The sequence below is a fragment of the Lathamus discolor genome, chromosome Z, assembly GCF_037157495.1.
Source record: "Lathamus discolor isolate bLatDis1 chromosome Z, bLatDis1.hap1, whole genome shotgun sequence".
Lineage (NCBI taxonomy): Eukaryota > Metazoa > Chordata > Aves > Psittaciformes > Psittacidae > Lathamus > Lathamus discolor.
The window spans coordinates 98941436-98961408 of record NC_088909.1 but is presented as its reverse complement, the minus strand read 5'-3'; the positions used below and the strand labels follow the sequence as shown (position 1 = coordinate 98961408).

Below are 19973 nucleotides of genomic sequence, written 5' to 3'. Positions count from 1 at the left end.
GCCATAAATCATGTAGTCACTCTCTCACTCCCCACCCCCCCTTTCCTTCCCCCACTCCTGAAGGGGTGGGAAGGAGAATTGAAAGAATGTAAGTCCCACGGGCTGAGATAAGAGCAGTTTAGTAACTAAGGTATAACACAGATCACTACTGCTACCACCAATAATAATAATGATAAGGGAAATAACAAGGGAAGGTACAACCGCTCACCACCCACCTACCGATACCCAGCCCGACCCCTCCTGACCGAGCACTGACCGATACCTCTTCCAGCCCCACGGTCCCCTAGCACTTCCGGGTAACTCTCCGTTACATCCTGGGCATGACATGCTGTGGTATGGAATACCTCTTTGGCTAGTTTTGGTCAGGTGTCCTGTCTCTGCTTCCTCCTGGCTTCCCCTCCTCCCTGACAGAGCATGAGACTCACAAAGTCCTTGATCAGTCTTAACATTTGAGCAGTAACTGAAAACATCAGTATTATCAGCACTATTCCCAGGCCGAAAGTCAAAAACACAGCGCTGCACCAGGTACTAAGAAGAAACTACTGCTACTGCTGAACCCAGGACAAGCAGGCTCCTGTTGCACCATGGTTTTAATACGCCCAAATATACTAGGATCTGGACACAATTATTTTCTCCATTATGTTGAAATTCTAGCTATGATGGGAGGGTAGTTTAAGTGCTAACTACTTTGATGGCTGTTTTCTTTTGTGTCCTTGTGCTCTGCACAAGCCCCTAGAAATTGACTGACTGTATCCAACGGATATGTATTTTACCAAAATGTATCTTGTGAATTCTGCCAGAGCTGTCTGGGAGTGATCTCCAAGGGAACCAGGCTTTTCCTGGCACAATTCTATAGCTCTGTCTAAAGTAAGTGCTGCTGGTGTCTGCCTTTGTGCAGTAGAAAAAAAGCATAATTTTTTGACACAAGTAATTAGCTATCTGCTTACAGATCAGTGTTGTATTTAGAGATCATCCATGTGGGACAGGCTCTACCACCTCTCTGAAAGAGTTCAACGTGAAGTCCCAAGCTCCCAGGGTTGAAAGAGACCATGTGTTGAAGCATGTTAAACTTCTGAGGTTGAGAATAAATTTTTCTGTACTCGTTTTGCCACTGATTTCTCCTTCAGCCAACTTAAAGACAATAGTAATGACTTACTCTCGTGAGAGGTGCACACGCAGCCAGTGGAATATGTAGGGAAACCTAAAATCTTAAATGTTTGTTTTGTTTTTAAATCAGGTTAAATAAATTCTTCTTAAACATAGTAGCTTTTGATGGCTTAAAAATAATTAAAATGATTCACTACGGTACCTAATTTTTCTAGGTCTACTTACATGTGTGGATTTTTTTCTTGCCCTTTTATTGTGTGTTTGCCATCTCATGCAAACAGCATGCAGATCATAAACAACACAGTATGTCATTTTGGACTTTACATTGAAATTCTCTCATGTCTGCTTGCAAAACATGTCTTTTAAAGTAGCAGTGGCATGACTGGCTATAGTGCTTGCAGTAACTCAGAGAATGTATAGTGTGTCAGGATGTATGGAGTGTGTTGATAAAGCTCAGTTAGACTGGCTGTCATCCACTTTCCACTTCACTTTTCCTGTTTGACATTAAATGTTTGGAGGACTTTTTGCATAGGCATAGAAATAAAAGAGTGACGCATTCTAAAACAGAACAAAGCTAAGGAAGTGGCTGGCTACCCATGAAGCTCAATATTTATCTAAAATTTTTATTTCCAAATAATGTAGTATTCCCAAGATGCCTCTAATTTGCCAGAATATTTGTTGTCCTCATTAAAAAACACACAACACAACAAAGAAAACCCCAGAAACACCCACTTAAACAAAACAAAATCCCAAATCAAAACTGGAGTGGTGGAATTCTCCTTTTCCTCATTTATACCTGATGTTGATTCTGTGCTGTAATTTCCAGTGTGAAAAGCTAATGCATAAAAGCCTCCCAGCTCATTCTGCCGTGCCATGGAGGCTGCAGATAACCTTCCAGTAATCGCATTACAACCTTCCAGTAATCATAAAGATGTCTTGTGCCATTGGCAGTATTGGTGCTAAAGTGAAGTGGCATTAGAGGTGGCAAGCCTGTAGAAAAGCCCAGTTTTACAACAGGGAGCACAGTAAAACCAGTTCAGTGGCTGGGCAGCCATTCACCAAGCAGCCTGAGGCAACGTGTTGTGTCAGGGACTTGAGTACAAAGCCTTGGACAGCTGCAGCACAGAGGTTTAATTTGTAGTGATGTTGCAGAGTGAGTGCCAAAACTTTCCTCACTCCTAAGGAAACACTTTCCAATGCATAATCATTCAGCCTCGTAGTGTTCTTTGGAGATGCTGAAGAGCATTTTGTTGGTTTTTTCCTCAAGTGGATAGCAGGGTTATGTGGTGAGGTTATGAAGTACTTGCCTGTTCACACTTCACTGTAATTTCTGTAGTCACTACAGTAATATTTTTGCTAATAGCAGTATCTTCACTGTAACCTTTCCCGGAAAAGTGACAGGAGGCTGATTTCACTTTCTTAGCTTTGTCAGTCTTTTCCCATTCAAACAGCATACCAGGCCAAAAATCTTTAAAGTTTGGTTTCTTAGGGGTGTTGTGAAATACTGTGTGGAGTTTTCCCAGTAGAAGTCCTTGATTTTTTTATTTTTAGGGCAGTGATTTTTTTGTAGAAGGATAAACCAAAACCGATATGTGATATTTGATATTTTGACAGTTTTAAAATTATTATTTTTTTCTTTTTTAGCATGCAGGCCAAGTTCTTGAGAGCTGCCTTTTCAAATCAGTATTTTGGTACACAAGCAAGATACTTAACTTTCAAAATGGCTGCTTCAACAAATAGTTCCCTATTTCTATAGTAGGATGTGCATGGCATAAAATATACTTAATGTTATAGATGATGGTCCACTAAAGTTCTAGCCTTTTATAGTGAAGGATCCAAATTTATAGTAAAGTCCTCAGCCTCTCTCAGAATGACTGTTTTGTCCATCCTCAGTTTTTTATGCAAACCCTTACTTAAAGTGTGGCCGTAGCTTGTCTTCAGTTCAGACTTCAACCCTTCACTCAAGTTGTCATTAAAAGCTCTTGCAAGATTATAGGAATTGATGGCTGTGGTATGAGGAGACCATACAATCAAAAGTATTGCAGCTTTCTGTCTGAGTGGTTAAATCAGCATAGCAAAATCTGGTGGTTTTAAACCAGTCATCCAGAAAATGTTGTGGTGGTGACATAGCTCTTGCCTGTTGAATTCAAGATTACTCCCTTGCTTTTCTTAATTGTCTCTGGATACTTGAGAAGGAGCTAAGAAATTGCTAGGGACCTATAGCATTCAGGTTGCTTGAGCACAGGGGTTCATTTATTGGGAGGTGAAGCACAGACAAGGAGTAGCAATGCTGTTTTTTTTTCTTTCTACTTTTCATCTCCTGCTAAAGAAAAATTGTGTCATGTGGTTACCTGGTTCTTTAGGGCAGTGTTTCTAGCATGACCTATCTTACTGCCCATCAGGCTGTATGAATACTGGTCTTCCGCTGATTTTTGTTCTGCTGAACAGGAGGGGGAATAGGAGCTGTGGTGCAAAAAGCAGTAGGGCCAAACAGGTTTCTGTTAAGAGCAGAACAGTTAGATTGAAGGTCCCTAGTCTTTTGTTTTGGGTAGTATCTGCCAGTGTGTATGTAGGGAAGAGCAAGCACTGAGCAAGTGTATGTGATGCTTCTCCATAATACTTTCCTAGCTGCTAACTATTTTCATCTCAAGCAGTTTTTGAACATGGAAATTAATTTCTTGTGGTTTCAATGAATCTCTCTTCCAAATCTGAAGTGAATCTTTCTACCTAATATGTGATCAGGCCCTCCTTGAACCCACCTATTACTTCTGCAGCATCCTTTGAAAGGAATTCCACAAGTCTACCATGGACTTTATTTTGTTTGGTTTTGACCTTGTTCCACTTCCGTGTGATGGTCCTTCACTGTGCTGGAAAAACGACGCTGAACAGTTGATCCCCATTCAACTGCCCTATGTTACTGTTTTTGTCAACTTTGTATCCCCTTTAACGTGCCGCTTTTTTTGAGTCTGAGGCACTCTAGTCTGTTCGTTCATACAGAACGTATGTTTTTGGATCATCTTGGAGCCATCTTTGGAGAAGGCTGAGGTTCTCAATGACTTCTTTGCCTCAGTCTTCACTGCAAATGCTCTGACTACACTACCCAAGTCTTGGAAGGCAGACGCAGGGACTGTGAGAATGATGACCCTAGGCCCACTGTAGGAAAGGATCTGGTTTGAGACCATCTTGAGAACCTGAACATGCACAAGTCCATGGGACCTGATGGCATCCATCCGCAAGGATGCCTGAAGGAGCTGGCAAATGAAGTTGCTAAGCTACTGGCCATCATATTTGGTGGCAGTAAGGTGAAGTTCCCGATGACTGGAAAAAGGGAAATATAGCCCCCATTTTCAAGAAGGGGAAAATGGATTACCAGGGGAATTACAGACCAGTCAGTCTCACCTCTGTGCCTGGCAAGGTCTTGGTAGCAGATTCTCCTGGAAAGCATGTTAAGGCACATGAAAAACAACAAGGTGCTTGGTGACAGCCAGCATGGCTTCACTAAGGGGAAATCCTGCCTGACCAATTTGGTGGCCTTCTATGATGGGGCTATGGAACTGAGGGACAGGGGTAGAGCAGCTGATGTCATCTACCTGGACTTGTGCAAAGTGTTCGACATTGTCCCGCACAACGTCCTTGTCTCTAAATTGGAGAGACATCAATTTGATAGGTGGACCACTCAGTGGATAAAGAACTGGCTGGATGGCTGCATGCTAAGAGTTGTGGTCAATGGCTCAATGTCCGTCTGGAGACCAGTAATGAGTGGTGTCCCTCAGGGATCGGTGTTGGGACCGGTCTTGTTCAACATCTTTGTTGGTGACATGGACAGTGGGATTGAGTGCGCCCTCAGCAAGTTTGCCGATGACACCAAGCTGTGTGGTTCGGTTGATATGCTGGAGGGAAGGAATGCCATCCAGAGGGACCTTGACATGCTTGTAAGGTGGGCTGATGCCAACCTTATGAGGTTCAACCAAGTCAAGTGCATGGTCCTACACCTGGGTCGGAGCAATCCCAAGCACAGCTACAGGTTGGGCAAAGAAGAGATTCAGAGCAGCCCTGCGGAGTAGGACTTGGGGGTGCTGGTCAATGAGAAAATGGACATGAGCCAGCTTCAGTGTGCGCTCGCAGCCCAGAAAGCCAACCGTATCCTGGGCTGCATCAAAAGGAGCGTGACCAGCAGGTCGAAGGAGGTGATCCTGCCCCTCTACTCTGCTCTCTGTGGGTCTCGTGAGACCTCACCTGGAGTATTGTGTGCAGTTCAACATAAAAAGGACATGGAACTGTTGGAACAAGTGCAGAGAAGGGCCATGAGGATGATCAGGGGACTGGAGCACCTCCTGTATGAAGACAGGCTGAGAAAGTTGGGGCTGTTCAGCCTGGAGAAGAGAAGGCTGTGTGGAGATCTTGTAGCAGCCTTCCAGTATCTGAAGGGGACCTACAAGGATGCTGGGGAGGGGCTCTTCATTAGGTACTATAGTGACAGGGTAAGGGGGAAAGGGTTAAAACTTAAACAGGGGAAGTTTAGATTGGATATAAGGGCGAAGTTCTTTACTGTAAGGGTGGTGAGGCACTGGAATGGGTTGCCCATGGAAGTTGTGAATGCTCCATCCGTGGCAGTGTTCAAGGCCAGGCTGGACGGGGCCTTGGGTGTCAAGGTTTAGTGTCCCTGCCCATGGCAGGGGGGTTGGAACTAGATGATCTTAAGGTTCTTTCCAACCCTAACTATTCTGTGATTGTCTGGTTCTATCTTTGCAGTTCTGAAACTTTTCCAGCTGTAATGCCATTTTTGAGAATGAGAACAATGCTACACGTTGGTGCGGCATTGAATGAACAGCTTGAATGTACAGTTGATGTGCACACCGTAGTTGCTCTGTTTTCTTCTTTATATCTTACTTGGTGATTCCTAGCACTTCAGTTTCGTGGGGATTGGGCTGGGTGTCAGGAAACATGAATACTTTTCTTTGCTCACCCTTGTAGTCACTTGGCTTCTTGGTTTCTGCTGCTTCTCTAGATTTTCATGTTGATGTGGTTAAATGTGCTTACTGGTATGGAAAAGGATACTCACTGTATGCTCTTTAAGTGACTGCCAGGACCCTGTCTCTGTTGCAAGCAAGGTATTATTACATAGGGGGGAATTGTATAATGGTGATGTTAGAAAAGCTGTGGACTATTTAAATTTCAGTCAGTCCCCAGTAATTTTCCTTTGCTAGCTTTGTCACTATGAGAAATGAAACTATTGGAGCTTCTTATTTTTCCTCACTTGTCATGCTAGAATCAGTGTCTTTTTCTGGTAGAAACTGTCTTGAGTTGTGGTTGGATTTAAACTACCTGTAATAAAAACTGGATTTTTTTTTTTAATAGAACTGTTAGACATTTCATGCTTAGTTAAGGCATCTGTGCATGACTTCTTAAATGGTGCCCTGAATATAATGAGGACAAGAGTGATAACAATGTACTGAATGGTTATCATTAATTCCAAGTGATTTTGTAAAATATTTTAATAACTGAAGTATTGATGACTTCTAGTGTGCATTTTTGGGTAATCAAGGAAGAGTATTTTACCTGTTATAGGTAATAGCTCCAGTTTCCTTCTTAGAATTTTTTTTCATTCAACCTTTACATAATGTAAAAAAATTTGCCACTTATTGTATGCATATTCTTAGTTGATGTGTGTCCTCCCTAGATATTTTTAGAAGGGAAGCTCTTCGAATTTCCAGTAGTCCTTTAAACTTCTTTTCTATCATTTACATGTTATTTAAGTGTGAAGCAGTAATAAACCACAAGTTACTTTTGAAGTTTATAATGGCAAACTTGTTTGAAGCTATATTGCTGCAGAAAGGTGTAACACAAGTAGTTCATTATACCTATTTAGCTGAGCAGTATTTGTAACAATAATGGTTGATGCATTAATGAAGATTGTAAGATCAATACACATTTGTTTTCCAAGAGAAAGTTTAAGAATATTTAACTTGGAGACTTCTAAAAACCTCTGCTTATTTGTGTGATACCTTTTTAACATAGCTAGCCAGATGGATTCAGGGAATGCTTGTGCATGTCGCATATGTCTAATGCCTTTCCTTCTCCTGGGACCAAACTGCATTACATCATTTTATGATTACGAGACAGAATTTTAGTGGAACTTGGCCATATGGTTGAGTCATCTGTTCTCTTCAGTTCTGGAAGGATTACACTAGCATCTTCAAAAGACTGTTAAATTTATTGGGGCTCTTTAACCCCTAAAATTCGAAACCTTCTGCTGTCTCTGGCAATGAAAATTGCCTCATCTTTGTATTATTTAGTCAATTATTTAATTAGCTTATTATTTATGTAATCCTTTACAGTTATTAACTGAATCTGTTAAAGATACTATTACAGGATGAAAAAGAAAAATAAATAAAAAGATGCTTGTGTGTTATTTTGGGTTTCCTATCTCATGAGATGGAAGGGAACCCCAGAGATGTGACGTGCATTCCTAGAAGAAACAAAAATACCCAAGAAACACACATTATCTACGTTTTTGTCATGACTCGCAAAGCTCTTGGGCATTTTCTTTTCTTCCATGAAGAACTTAAAACCTGTTAGAAATCCCTGTTCTCCTGCTCTCACTCCGCACTTTCACATAAATTATTGAAAAGCGTGTTTTGAAAAGGATGAGAATTGACTGTCCATTTGCTTCTGGGAACAGTCTGAATTGACCAGTTGTTTATTCATAGTTTCTGCATTAGATGCACTCCAAGAATGCAGTATAGCCTTAGTGTGCAGCCTCAATCTCTGAAATGTATATAAATGTATGTAATAGGGAACGTGACTAGAGATATTTATCAGGTTGCTCTGCTTGTGAGGATCAAAGGGGTAGGGTGTCTTTAGGGAAGCATTTTATAAGATTTCTATTATTATTAGGCTTTTCTCTCTTACGTCAGCCACTCCATGGACCCTGACAAAGGGGTTATGGGTGTAACAGGGATGATTTGATGGTGGGAAATGGGCTGATAGCACAGCAGGCCCACTTACTTTACATGGGATTATGTGCTCTGTCTCCAGAGAGACCAGGCACTGTACTGTCCTTCAGGATTTTATGCTTTGTGCATCTTTTCATTGTAGATTTTTAATTCACAGTGGCTTTGTATTTGGGAGGTGAAAATCTCTAGGTTGTTGAGCTGCTGAACATATTATAGAAAATGTGTACAGATCTTGTGAAGAAATCAGAATATAAACTAAGTAACCCAAGTAGGGTTTCTCAATGTAGCAGTGACAGTATTCCTCACAGGGCGGGATCAAGAGGCCAATCCACAGCACAAACATCTATCAGTGGCCTCATGAAGATCAGACAGTGAAACTTTTTTGCCTTCTTTTGTAGTCATGAAGTACTTTTGGAGATTGAGTTGAGCCCTTGAAGACTCCAAACAAAATAATTTCTTGGAACAGGGATTTCTCTCTATGTGCACACTGTGTTTTGTTTGGCTTTGTCATGGGTTTCAGAATAGAAGGCTATAACTTTGCAACAGTGGATATGTCCTTTACAAGAATGACAAATTCAACTATAAATAGACTGTTTTCCTACTCTGAATAGTTTAGAGATTGATACATGTTTTGCTATGAATTTTGAAATTGTATTGCTTCCTACAATGACATTCTAGTAGATATAAAAAAAGAATGTGAAGTGGTTCTGAAAACAACCATCTAAGATATTTTCTGGTGCTTGTGGAGAATATTAAGATGATGGAGGTTTGTCAAATAAATACTTCAGTCTTCCTGGTAGAGAAAAAAAGGAAACGACTTTAATTGTGAACTGTGCTATCATGTAGACATTTGTAATATAAAAATAAAGTGCCATGGTGGCTTGTACCTTATGAATACATCTTACAGTGTAGTTATTACTGATCAGTTAATGTAATTTTGGATAGTGCGCAATCCTGCCTGGTGTTGAATTCTTTTTTTCTTTTTTGCAGACTTCATAATTTGCCTTGGTAACTCTGTTCCCCTTTGCAGAATAATGGGCAGCAGCTCTAAACTTAGTGAAAGCCAGTTTACTATGCAGAAGTGGCAAGATAAGCAATGTTTGAAGAGGTTTAACAGTAGACGGGGGAAAGATGGAGCCATAGGACTAAAGAGCCAGTCCTAGCAAGTGAGGTGATGTTGCAGTTGAGTGGGTTCCAGCACAATGATTGTCCATTTGCCTATCTGAAAGCAAGAAGATCCAGCAAGTACCTATGTTCTCTGACTAAATTTACTAGTCAACAGAAACTGGACAGTGTTAACCAAAACTTTAGATAGATGTAGTCAGATTAGATACTCATACCAAGAAATAAGTGGTACTGAATTTAAAAACAATGTTGAAAGCAAGCAGGCAGTTCCTGTTACTGTCTCTAACCAGAAAGTTCTGATGTATATATGCCTTGGTTATTGGGCACACTCTGATCTTTGCAGAACATTGTGTCTAACACAGTAGTGAGGAATGCAAGACAGTCAACACAATAGCTGAATAAACAAACTGTTTGCATAGTTGGCATTGTCCCTGTATCTTACAGCCTGCTTACCACTGAAACAGATTTAGCAGGTAAGAGGTGATACTAGATTGTCCAGCCAATTTCACTTTGAATCTCATAATTTCTCTTTTTCTCAACTGACTGTGAAGCAGTTTTGCAGCAGAAATCCTGAAAACTTGAAAGACCTTATGTGAGTTGCTATTTGACCTTGATACATACCTAGAATCTGATGTTTCAGTAGTTTTTTGGTCTTAAACTTTATTAGAAAATGGTCTTTTCATGCATCTCATGCTGATTGTAAGTTTCTTGTTTACATATATTTAGTAAATGTAAAGAAAACCTGACGATTCTTGGTGGTCATTGGATAACCACTAGAGAAATGTGTGGGGTTTTTTAAGTCTATGTTTTGACACCCCTTGGATTTTTTTGAAGGAAAAAGCTGCCATGTGTCCAGCAGTAAAGAGTAGTTCCGTAAGATGTATTTTAGTTTTAGTAACGTTACTGAGTAATTTCAAGATGGGTAGAACAGTCATCTGAGTTAGTTCTAGCTCAGATCTTAAGACCTGTGTGAGAAGGGAGAACAATGAGAGGTGGTCACTTCAGAGAAGATTGATATAGATCATTTGTTTTTAAAAAGTCCCTCGTATTTTTAACCTGTGTTAAGATAAACATTGCTTCATTTATTCAAATACAGTTAATTCTTCACTTTACTTTCTTCTGTCTTACTGAGAATGATGAATTGCATGTGGTGTTGTTACTGTTGTACCCTTTGCTATCTCAAAGTAGAGATAAATCTCCAGTTGCTGTATTGGTGATGTGTGAGCTGATAACAAATGGGCAGTAGCTGGACTTACTGTCAGTGCTCTGGGGGTATGTTACTAATGATTTAGATCTAGTTTTTATTATTTTATCCTAACGCCTTGAATATTGTGAGCTTTTTGCTCATCACTTCCCTTATCTCCATTGGAATGAAACTGATTATATGAAAACATCAGTAACTGCTTAAAGAAATTGTAAGTCTTAATGTACATAGATATGATGTTAACATGAAATCTCACTGTTCCTCAAATGCAAAGATTGATTATTTTATCTTTTTAAAAGTCTTAAAAGTAGTAGCCGGAAGAAAAATACGTTGTGGCCTTCACTAGGATGTGAAATCAGCAGCGCATATGAGCTGTGTGCATCTCAGCCCACAGAGAACTTTTACCACATGCTTCTAAGCTCACTAGATGTGGGTTAACTGTATTCCTTGGTCTGGGTGGACTGTGTCATGCTCTCCCTTGGAGACTTCTGAATTCAGAGTCTCTTACTGTTGCAGAAATAAGTCTTACAGCTGAGATACAAAGAGACTGCTTATGTATGCTTTATTAACTATGCAGATTCCATGTACTGGGCTGTGACTACTCTGGCTTTAAAGTCAGTGAAATTGTGAAACCAAACACAGGTTTGTTAAAAAAAAAAAAAAAAAAAAAAGCAAAACAACAACAATCCAAGAAAAAAAAAAAAAAGGCAAAACAAACCGAACAAGAAACTATCAGCAAAACAGCAAACTTAATTGAATTTCTTCCCGTTCTTTTAATTTCTCTCTCAAGTGTTCTTGGAGCACGGCTCACAAGCTGCAGATTCCAGGCATTATTTAAGCAAAAACCATACTAACTTTTTCCTACATCTCTTCTCCGCATCCCCTCAAACCTGCAGCCTCCAATGAGCATTTCAGTCAGGTTGTCTTTCCCCTTCTGTGCTGGTGAAAGACCCTTTCATTTCACAGCTTGCAGTCCCCTTTTGCCAGGAAGCTTTCCAGGCAGCCTCACTGGCTGACCGAAGCGCCCTGCTGAGTGACTTGCTGTTCAGTTGCATTATTCTGGGGTTCAGCATGAAAAAATGGCTTGCTTGGATAATAATCACTTCTTTATCTGCAGAAGCTACCCAATGAATGGATAATTATCAAGGTTTACTGACAATCTACCGTTAGTCTTTTGTTTGCAGTCCTTGTTCATTCACTCCAACTCTTCCTGCCTTCCCCATAGTGCTTTTAACCTCCGGTTCAAATGGAATTCATGGTCTGACAGAAATACAGTCGCCAGTGTCAAACAAACATTGTGCTTTTTGTGTGGACAGTTACCCCAGCTGTGCATAGGAGCTCAAGAAGCAGGAGAAGGACAATGCATTAACACTTGCAGTTGTAAGATGCTCACATTACTTGCATTACTGCTGCTGTTTCAACCTCTATAGAAATGTGTATGTAAGCTCTGTAAGTTGCAAATGTTTTGTCTTCTTATGTAGATAGAATTATTATTAGCTGTCGGTCACCTAAAACAGGGAACACGGATGGTCAAGCAAAGCTGGAAAAGACTATTTCTGTTGTAGCAATTAGCAACATGTAGATGATATCACTTTGAATTACTTTGAAAACCATTGTCACGCTTTGTTTTTGACAACTTAATTAGAGGTCAAGACCTCACTTGTGGTGAAGTTAATGAACATAGCATCTTTTGGCATGGCCTTCAGAGTGCTGCCCAGTGGAGTACAGTACAAGAGAGGTCGGCTTGCAATGCCAGTGATGCTGTGTTTGTGCCATGGGCAGACTTTGAAAGGTACAGGAAAGAGCTGGAGCTACACCAGATGAGAGAAACCTGGGGGACAGCAGCTTCTGGCATCTGCTGACCTCTGAATGTCCTGGGAGCTACCGCCACAGGTTTGAATAAGATGTTGCTGATAAGCTCAACATCCTGCTCTCTCTGTAAAGGAGATTTCTGTTCCAACCAGAGGGGATTGCTACTGGCAAATACAATGTCCAAATTGGGGATGTAGGTCAGGGATAGGTGTAGCCTACTTAACCCACATACCGCTGACCCCTAGGTTGTAACTTTTTCAGATGAGCCATTCTTTTGAGAAAAGCCATCATCTTTTGTTTTCACTTTGAGAAATGTTTTGTCTAGTCCATGCATTATCTGCAATGGGATTGTTCTTGTTTTTAAGACTGTCTTGGGAAGTCCAGCACATGCGGACTCTTGTGGTTGACCTTGTGATGCAGTGGTGTTCAGTGGCTTTGCCATGTGATTGTTTGTGACGCCAGGCTTTAAGTATTCCTTTCCTTTTCAGACAGCGAGTTGCTGAGTTTGAAATTACCAGGAATTTGCTACTCAGCTTCCCTGCAGTTCTGATTTCAGGGCAGATAACTTAACTCTGTCTCCACTAGGTTTGCAACAATGCAAGGTCACTTAAATCATGTCCTGTAGGCTGCATGCCAAAGATAAAGAAACAAAGTTGTTGTCCAGTTAATGTTTGCTCAGGTCTTTGCACATGGAAAACCCTGTGTACAAGTGCTAAGTAGAGCTACCAGCTGCTATTTTTGCATGACGTTTACCGATAATCTCAAAGGCAATTGAGGCTTAATATCCTGATGTGATGGTGTTGGCAAAAGGATGGGTATCTTTTATATATATTTTAATTATTGAGCTTCTTTTCTAGAAAGGAAAATTTTCACTTTGTGATAGAGAAAGCAATATGTAAAATGGGTAGTGCAAGCTTTAATTATTAAAAAAATGTAGGCTTTGATATGAAGGTTTCTCTTTGGACTCAAAACAACCTGTCAATCCCTCAACACACTGTGTGTGATTCCAATAATGTAGGAGTTTTACTGGAAAGTTTCATCCCCAAGAATAGGGTAACTACTTTATTAGTATCTTGCAACCATAGAATTATCTCTGGGTTTGCAGAGGAGATAACCTGCGCATAGATAGAGGAAGTTTAGAGGAGGCAGATGGTTGACAGCTATCAGTGCAACTACTGTCGGTAACTGCTGCTGAAGTGTGTGTCGGTGGTGGATGGAGCTGCAGTTTTGACAGTTCAGCCTATTTTGACAGTGATCACTGAAGGTGGTGTGAGCACTCTGCACTGGGCTTGAGTACCTTGCCCTTTTTAATTACTAATCATAAACTGATGATGTAACTCAAGCCATCAGTTCTCTGCTGCCCTCTGCCTTACTCCATTAACCTTCACTCCAGTGCCTTGTGCAGGAGTGGCTTTCCCTCTTAAGCATGGCTAGCTCTTTCCTGCCAACTTTTTTCTTGGGTTCCTTGATGTTTAAATATGGAAAACACTTAACTGTTAGCAGAGAGATGTGTCTGAGTGAGGTCATACAGCATGGTTTCCTATCTGAAAAGTGAAAATTTAAGACTAAAGAGCATACTTGAGAGGGATGTTAGATTTCAGTGAGAAATGTGAACCCATCTCAGCTAAGCCACCTGATGTTTGTATTTTGTCTTACCATCCTTTCAGCTGTCACTGTGTTGTACTTGTGATTCCTTGCTTCAGCATGGCAGGTTATTGTTGCAGTCAGTGTTTATTAGGGATGATGGATTGTCTGATCCCTTGCATAATTATACTGCTATTAATAGGGAAAGATTCACTGTTCTTAGGCATGACTGAAAATTCCTTGTTTTATCCAAAACCTTGCACTTCTTGAGCTTTAAGAAGCTTTAATTAGCTTCTTCATATGTAATGCCTATTGTTGCTACCTAAATTCAGCAGTATGCAAATGCTGACTAAAAAATCCAACACCATAAAACAGCAAATCCACACCCCACCCCCAGCCTGAAGAAGTACTGAGTGAAGCACTGATTTTCCTATAGGAAGCTGAAACGTGTGTCTTGAGCTGAGTTTTTCATGTGTTCACAAACCATTGTTATTATGGAATGTTAATTGTTTGAAGGAATTGTTGATAACTGGCTTGTGGCCTACAGAAGCAGGGCGGGAGGGTGGGGTAGGTGGGTGGGGATAAAGAAACCCCACATTAGCAGTCTTTTCCAGGGTCAGATTCTTCCAAATTCATTATGTGTGTGTTTACCTTTACACTGAGCTGATGGGGGTTTTTTATTTGCACGGTACATGTATAGCACCATCTGTCATGCTGGGCTACTCATTTGGTTATCTTGCAAAATTTGCAATGCTCTTAAAACAAGTAAAAACAAACAAAAAAAAAAAAAACCCACACCCTTATTATTGTGATGAAAAGTACCTGCTTAGCTGCTGGAGTCTGCTTTGTTGCTCTGGTATTACACTAGAGATATTCCTGAAGACCCTACTGCTAATTGTGTTAACCTTCAGTTTGGTGTGCCCTGTGTGGGTTTGCTCAGCATGTTACATGTCTAGGCATCTCTGACATGAAAGGAAACATTCATTTATACTACCTGAAAGAGTGGTAGTAACAGGACTGAAACTTGCCATAGGCTATTTGGTGGATGGTGCAATGCTAAGTGGATGAAATGTGAAAGTCAGTGGGTGTAGATAAAAGCAAGGGGAGGGTGCTGAGGAGCCTAGTGATAGAGGGAGCAAGGGAAGAATGCTGAGGAGCCTAGGACGTGACACAGGGGCAGTTGAAGAAGGGGCCTTACACAAGTGTTTGTGCAGCCTGGATAAGTGGAATGGGATAGTTTATGAGGTTGCAGTGGAGGAAGCTTGATGCAGTGGGTTTATGAAATTATGGTTTCCAGTTATGCTGGCCACCTCAGTTCTTCCAGTACTCTAGCAGACGGGAGCATCTCTTGTGCATGTTTTCCAGGAAAAACAAGTGCTGGTGCTGCATGGCAAATGGCAGTTCAGGGTGGCTTTTACACTGAACAGTATTAACCATAGCTGGGAATACCCTAACCAGAAGTTCAGAAATTGTACGTAATGCAATTGTCACTGCCCCTATTCAGAGGTCTGCTCTGCGCAGCAGTAGCTGTGCAGTTTTTAATTACATGAGCCACTGTAAGAGCCCTATTGACTTAAATGCCTCCTACTAGCTTGCCAGGTCCTGGGTACCATGTCTTTCTGAGTGTCATATGTATTTTCTTTCCCTTTTTTTCCTGAAGAGGGTGGGTGATAGGGCAACAATTCGCTATTGGAATGGATGTTTCTGAGAGTCCACTGCATGCCATTTATTTTATTAGCTGTATCTTGTGGAATGCACTCTGCAATGCTGCTGTTTTGAACACAGTAGGGAAGAAAAAAATCAGTTCAGTCCTATCAGGGGAATTCTTGAGCAACTATTTAAGCTTGCATAGTCAGTTATTCAGTGTGATTTATCCCTAATTTAATTTTGAAAATAAAATCAGGTCTGTAAATAAATCTATATAACTTGCATTATAGTTAAATGTGTGTAATTTTGAGAAAGCTTGCATATGAAATTGACATTTCATCTGCAATAGTGAGATGTTCATTAATGCCTTGGAATGGAATCTTTATTGCTTTAATGAAGAAATGCATAACTTTTATATGGGCAATACAGCATGATGGCTTTTAAGCATCTTGTGTAGAACACAGCCAGTTTAGTTTATAAATGAGCATAACTCTGCTGCACAATGATGAAGAGAAACTGCCTATATCCTTTTGTTTTCCAGTAGCAAACCAAAATTGCTGGTACAATTTAACAAGTGTTAAAGATGTTATAACATAGAATCATAGAATGGTTATGGTTGGAAAGGGCCTTTGAAAACATGCAATTGGAAGCAGATTAAGTATGTGCTAGTCTCTAAAATTATGCATTCCTTTAACAACTCTGAGTCACAGCACTTAGAAGAGACACTAATTAGATATAGAACTGAAAACAGTGGTCAAAAATAACTACCAAATCCTATCCTAGCCTTCAGCCTCTACCACTTTCCTCTAAGCAGGAGCAAGAATTACCAGCTTCTTGTGAAAAATAAGGAAATGTACACTAGCAGCCTTTCCTTGACACTAAGATGAATTTGATAGAACTGAGTGTTTTCAGGGTCCCTGCAAGAGACTCTGTCACTTAATGGTTTGCCCACATTCAGTTCTGTTTAATTCTTAAATATGAGGAAATCTGGCTGCAGAGATAAGTAGGAAGAAATTTTTTAAACAAGTCATCATCAAATCTTTCTTTAATTGTGTTTGTGTGTATTTTTTGTTACCAAAAAGGGTATGGTTGAAAACTACAACTACAGTAAAGATGAATTAAAGTCTCTGTTCATGTAAGAGGCGAATATCACATCATAAAATCTTTTACTATTTACATGAAGATGGCATCATCCTGCAATACAGTCACTTTCAGAACACTCCAGGCTTCCCCATCCAATATCTTTATATTTCCTAGGGGCAGCTTCCACACACTGAGGAGTAATTAGGGAATCTCTTGGGTCTGGGATGTTAATGACTGTAATTATAGACAAGGCTATAGTTATCACAGCAGCTTCTCATTGACTTTTGATCTTGGCTCTTTCTTGAATTTGGGAGTTGGCATTACTGTGCTAGCTTTCTTAGACCAGAACACTGCGTATTGGATTATGTTAAGATTTAAATTTAATAAACTGCTTCTTGAAGACATGGCCATTTTTGTACTAAAACACTGAATGCTCTCCTGAAAGCTGTTCTGCCAAAGATTTTCACCAGGCCTTAATCTCAACATTTTCCTATAGCTTATTCTGTTTCATATTTCAGAAGTAAACTGGTTATTTCAGGTCATGAGAAAATCTTAATTTAAGTGTTGTGTTTCTCTTTCAAAGTATGGATTAGTATTGTGTTAGATGGGGGGGGGGGGGGAGGGGAGGAGGATAGGTGTGTATGTGTAGATTAACATTACCTGCCATCTCCTACTTTTTTTTTCCAAGATTAAAATGCAAAAGAAACAAGAATGTAAGTGCAGGAGTTAGATGCTACCAATGCTTTACAGTCATCTTGGTGATTTGTGGGTAAGGGTGATTCATCAAATACCCTGTATCTTACATGACTGAATAATAAAACCCACGTAAATAGGACAAACTCCAAAACCGAAAGCGTAATATGCTGTCAGACAAACAGTGTTAGCTTTGAAAGATTTTATTTGCAAGTAAAATACATTTCTTATAACATCTGCTTTTCATAATAGGCTGCCTTTAAAGCATGAAATGCCCCAAATGAAGAATATACATCTTTCATTTTAGGTGGAGCTTGCTGCTTGGCTGGCCACTCATTGTCATGGAGTCTAAATACTGCTAGAGGAAACAATTTTTTTTCTGATGTAATTAATGCTCTGGGGTTTACAGAGGTTTATTCCACTGTTACAAGAATAAAGAATGCTTGATGTGCTTTTACCCACCGGTCACACTACTGCCATAACTGCCTGTAGTTGCTCTTTGTCTTCTGCATGCGACTTTCTTTGACAGAGCTGCCATTCATAATCTTGGTTCCAGGTGGTGGTCTTGCAACTCTTCTCTCCTCTTCTGCTCAGAGCACACTCTCCCTAATGTTTGGTGGAGGTTTTTTAATTATTTGTTTTTTAAATAACTAATAACCTGGAACGCTTTCCTCCCGTTTTGGTTTTCTGGGTGTGCGCAGCTTGTGGAGTTAGTTCCCATCAGTGTGCACCTTGTATGCTTCTCCTCACAAGTCCAGACAGAGAAACATCAAATCTTTTGTTCAGCTGGGGGAAAAGTCTGTGGAGAGCATCAGGAGAAAGTGGGATTTTAAGTTCAGTATTTCTCAAGGAGTGTATTAGTATGAGTTTAGTCATTCCGAAAGTCTTGTAGAAATTGGAGGCTAATGAATGGTTAGTCATACTGAAGATGAGCTAACTGATGTCAAAGAGAAAGCCATAGCCTGCTGACGATACCTCTCCTTCCTGTAGCAGGGTGATAACACCAAATGTAAATGCAGCTGTTCATTGCACCAGATTGCTGTCTTCCTGAAGACTGGGTCCAAACTAGGAGGCGTGGGTGCAACATTGGTTCCTTTTCCAGAGCTTGTTTTGCTCTGACCACATGGGATACAGATGGTTAACTGTCCTCTGTTTTCTTAGTGTCTTGCTAGATCCAGCTTGGAGGTCTGGTAGAGGAAACAGGCCATGTCCTAAAGCTCACAGGGGAATCCTTACTTTAGGAAGAAATGGTCTTTCCCTGATTCAGATGATGAGAAGGATCAAAAAGATTTAGTGGATTAAGATTAGAAAGAGCTAAATGTAGGGTGGTCATCTTTTCTTTCAGCAGCACTAGAAATGTGCCATCTATCTGAGTGGCTGGTTTGTTTGTTTTTAAGACAAAAGTGGAGGATAGAAGCTCAGTAAAGCTACTTACAGTCTGCAAAGGGCAGTTATTTATTCTGTTACTCTCTACAAAGTGTGAGCTGGGAAAAGTCTTAAATATTTAAAGTTTTGGCTGGCCTTGTGTTGCTAGGGTGGGGTGTGAATCAATTGGGGCACCTCATCCACATGATGTATGTGATGAAGATCTGGTGGGGCCAGTGTAGCTCCAAAATAGAAACCAGGACAAGACAAACAACTTTTTAAAGTACGGTAAGAATAAATGGATTCTTTTTTTTTGTTTCCTGTGCTACTCTTCTACAGAGTTTCCATGTTAGAGATCATCTTCAGTGGTCACTTAGGCCCTGGCTTGAGCCATTAAGTCCTTGGGAACCTGTGCTGCACAGGTTGCAAATTACTTCTATGCAGCTTTCTCTGTGCAATTTCTTTGAGTTGGGATTTTGCTTCAGCTTTCTATTGTGATGAAAGTGTGCTGGATCATTCTGGAGAGCCTGGACACAGTGCTGGTACTAATAGTATTTCTCCCCTCTTTTTCTTTTACTTCAGACCAATGAGTGGAATAAGAATGACGATCGGCTGCTGCAGGCGGTGGAGAATGGCGATCCTGAGAAAGTGGCTTCACTGCTGGGCAAAAAGGGAGCCAGTGCCACCAAACAAGACAGTGAGGGCAAAACCGCGTAAGTCCGGCTTGAACACGTGCTATAAACACAAGGAGGAGGAAAAAACAGCTTTGTATGTGCATGCCACCTCCGTGAATTAAGAACCAGTGATCATCCTGAAAATGAAGTTTCCTTTTTCATCTGAAACACAGTATATTCTGGAAAGCTCTTTCTGATAGTCTATAATTCTACATTTAAAATGTCGTTTCAGAATCACAAACCTGTTGAGGTAACTTGAACATGAATTGCTGGGTAGATTGGAGCCATTTTAGGACAGCATATTTTGGAACTTGGTATTGTTATGGCACCCTGCAGACTGTACGCTCCGAAAGACATTGATCTTTGGGGCTATTTTTTCCCATGAACTTTGGTTTAATGACATAGAAATGAAAATAAATCTTCTTTCTAAGGGGTTATTTTGAAATGAATGGTGACTGAGTTTTAAAATCTTGTCAATGCTAATGACTCATGCAACTCTTCCTTGTTCTGATTATAGTTTGGCAATGAAAGTCTTGTATGAACGAGATTCCTTTTGCAGTCTCAATATATTTCATATATTCTGTTTTCTTCTTCTACTTTTTGTTCTCCTGTGAAAATTCTGAATTGTGGAAGATGAAAGATTCCAGGAAAAAAATTACAGCCAAGAAATTGCTATTCTTAAACTTCCATTCTTATGGCATAAAAAGATGATTAAATGGATAA

The 19973-nt window shown here is 40.3% G+C and overlaps 1 protein-coding gene across 4 annotated transcripts in view; it reads left to right on the top strand.

Annotated features, from left to right (window-relative positions):
- Positions 1-19973, top strand: part of RAI14 (retinoic acid induced 14) — an 89325-nt gene that overhangs the window by 32399 nt on the left and 36953 nt on the right. For all 4 annotated transcript variants that reach the window (XM_065662448.1, XM_065662449.1, XM_065662447.1 and 1 more), the window contains exon 3: positions 19159-19289. In XM_065662448.1, coding sequence (XP_065518520.1) covers positions 19159-19289 — 131 coding nt within the window. The remainder of the gene's footprint in view (positions 1-19158; positions 19290-19973) is intronic.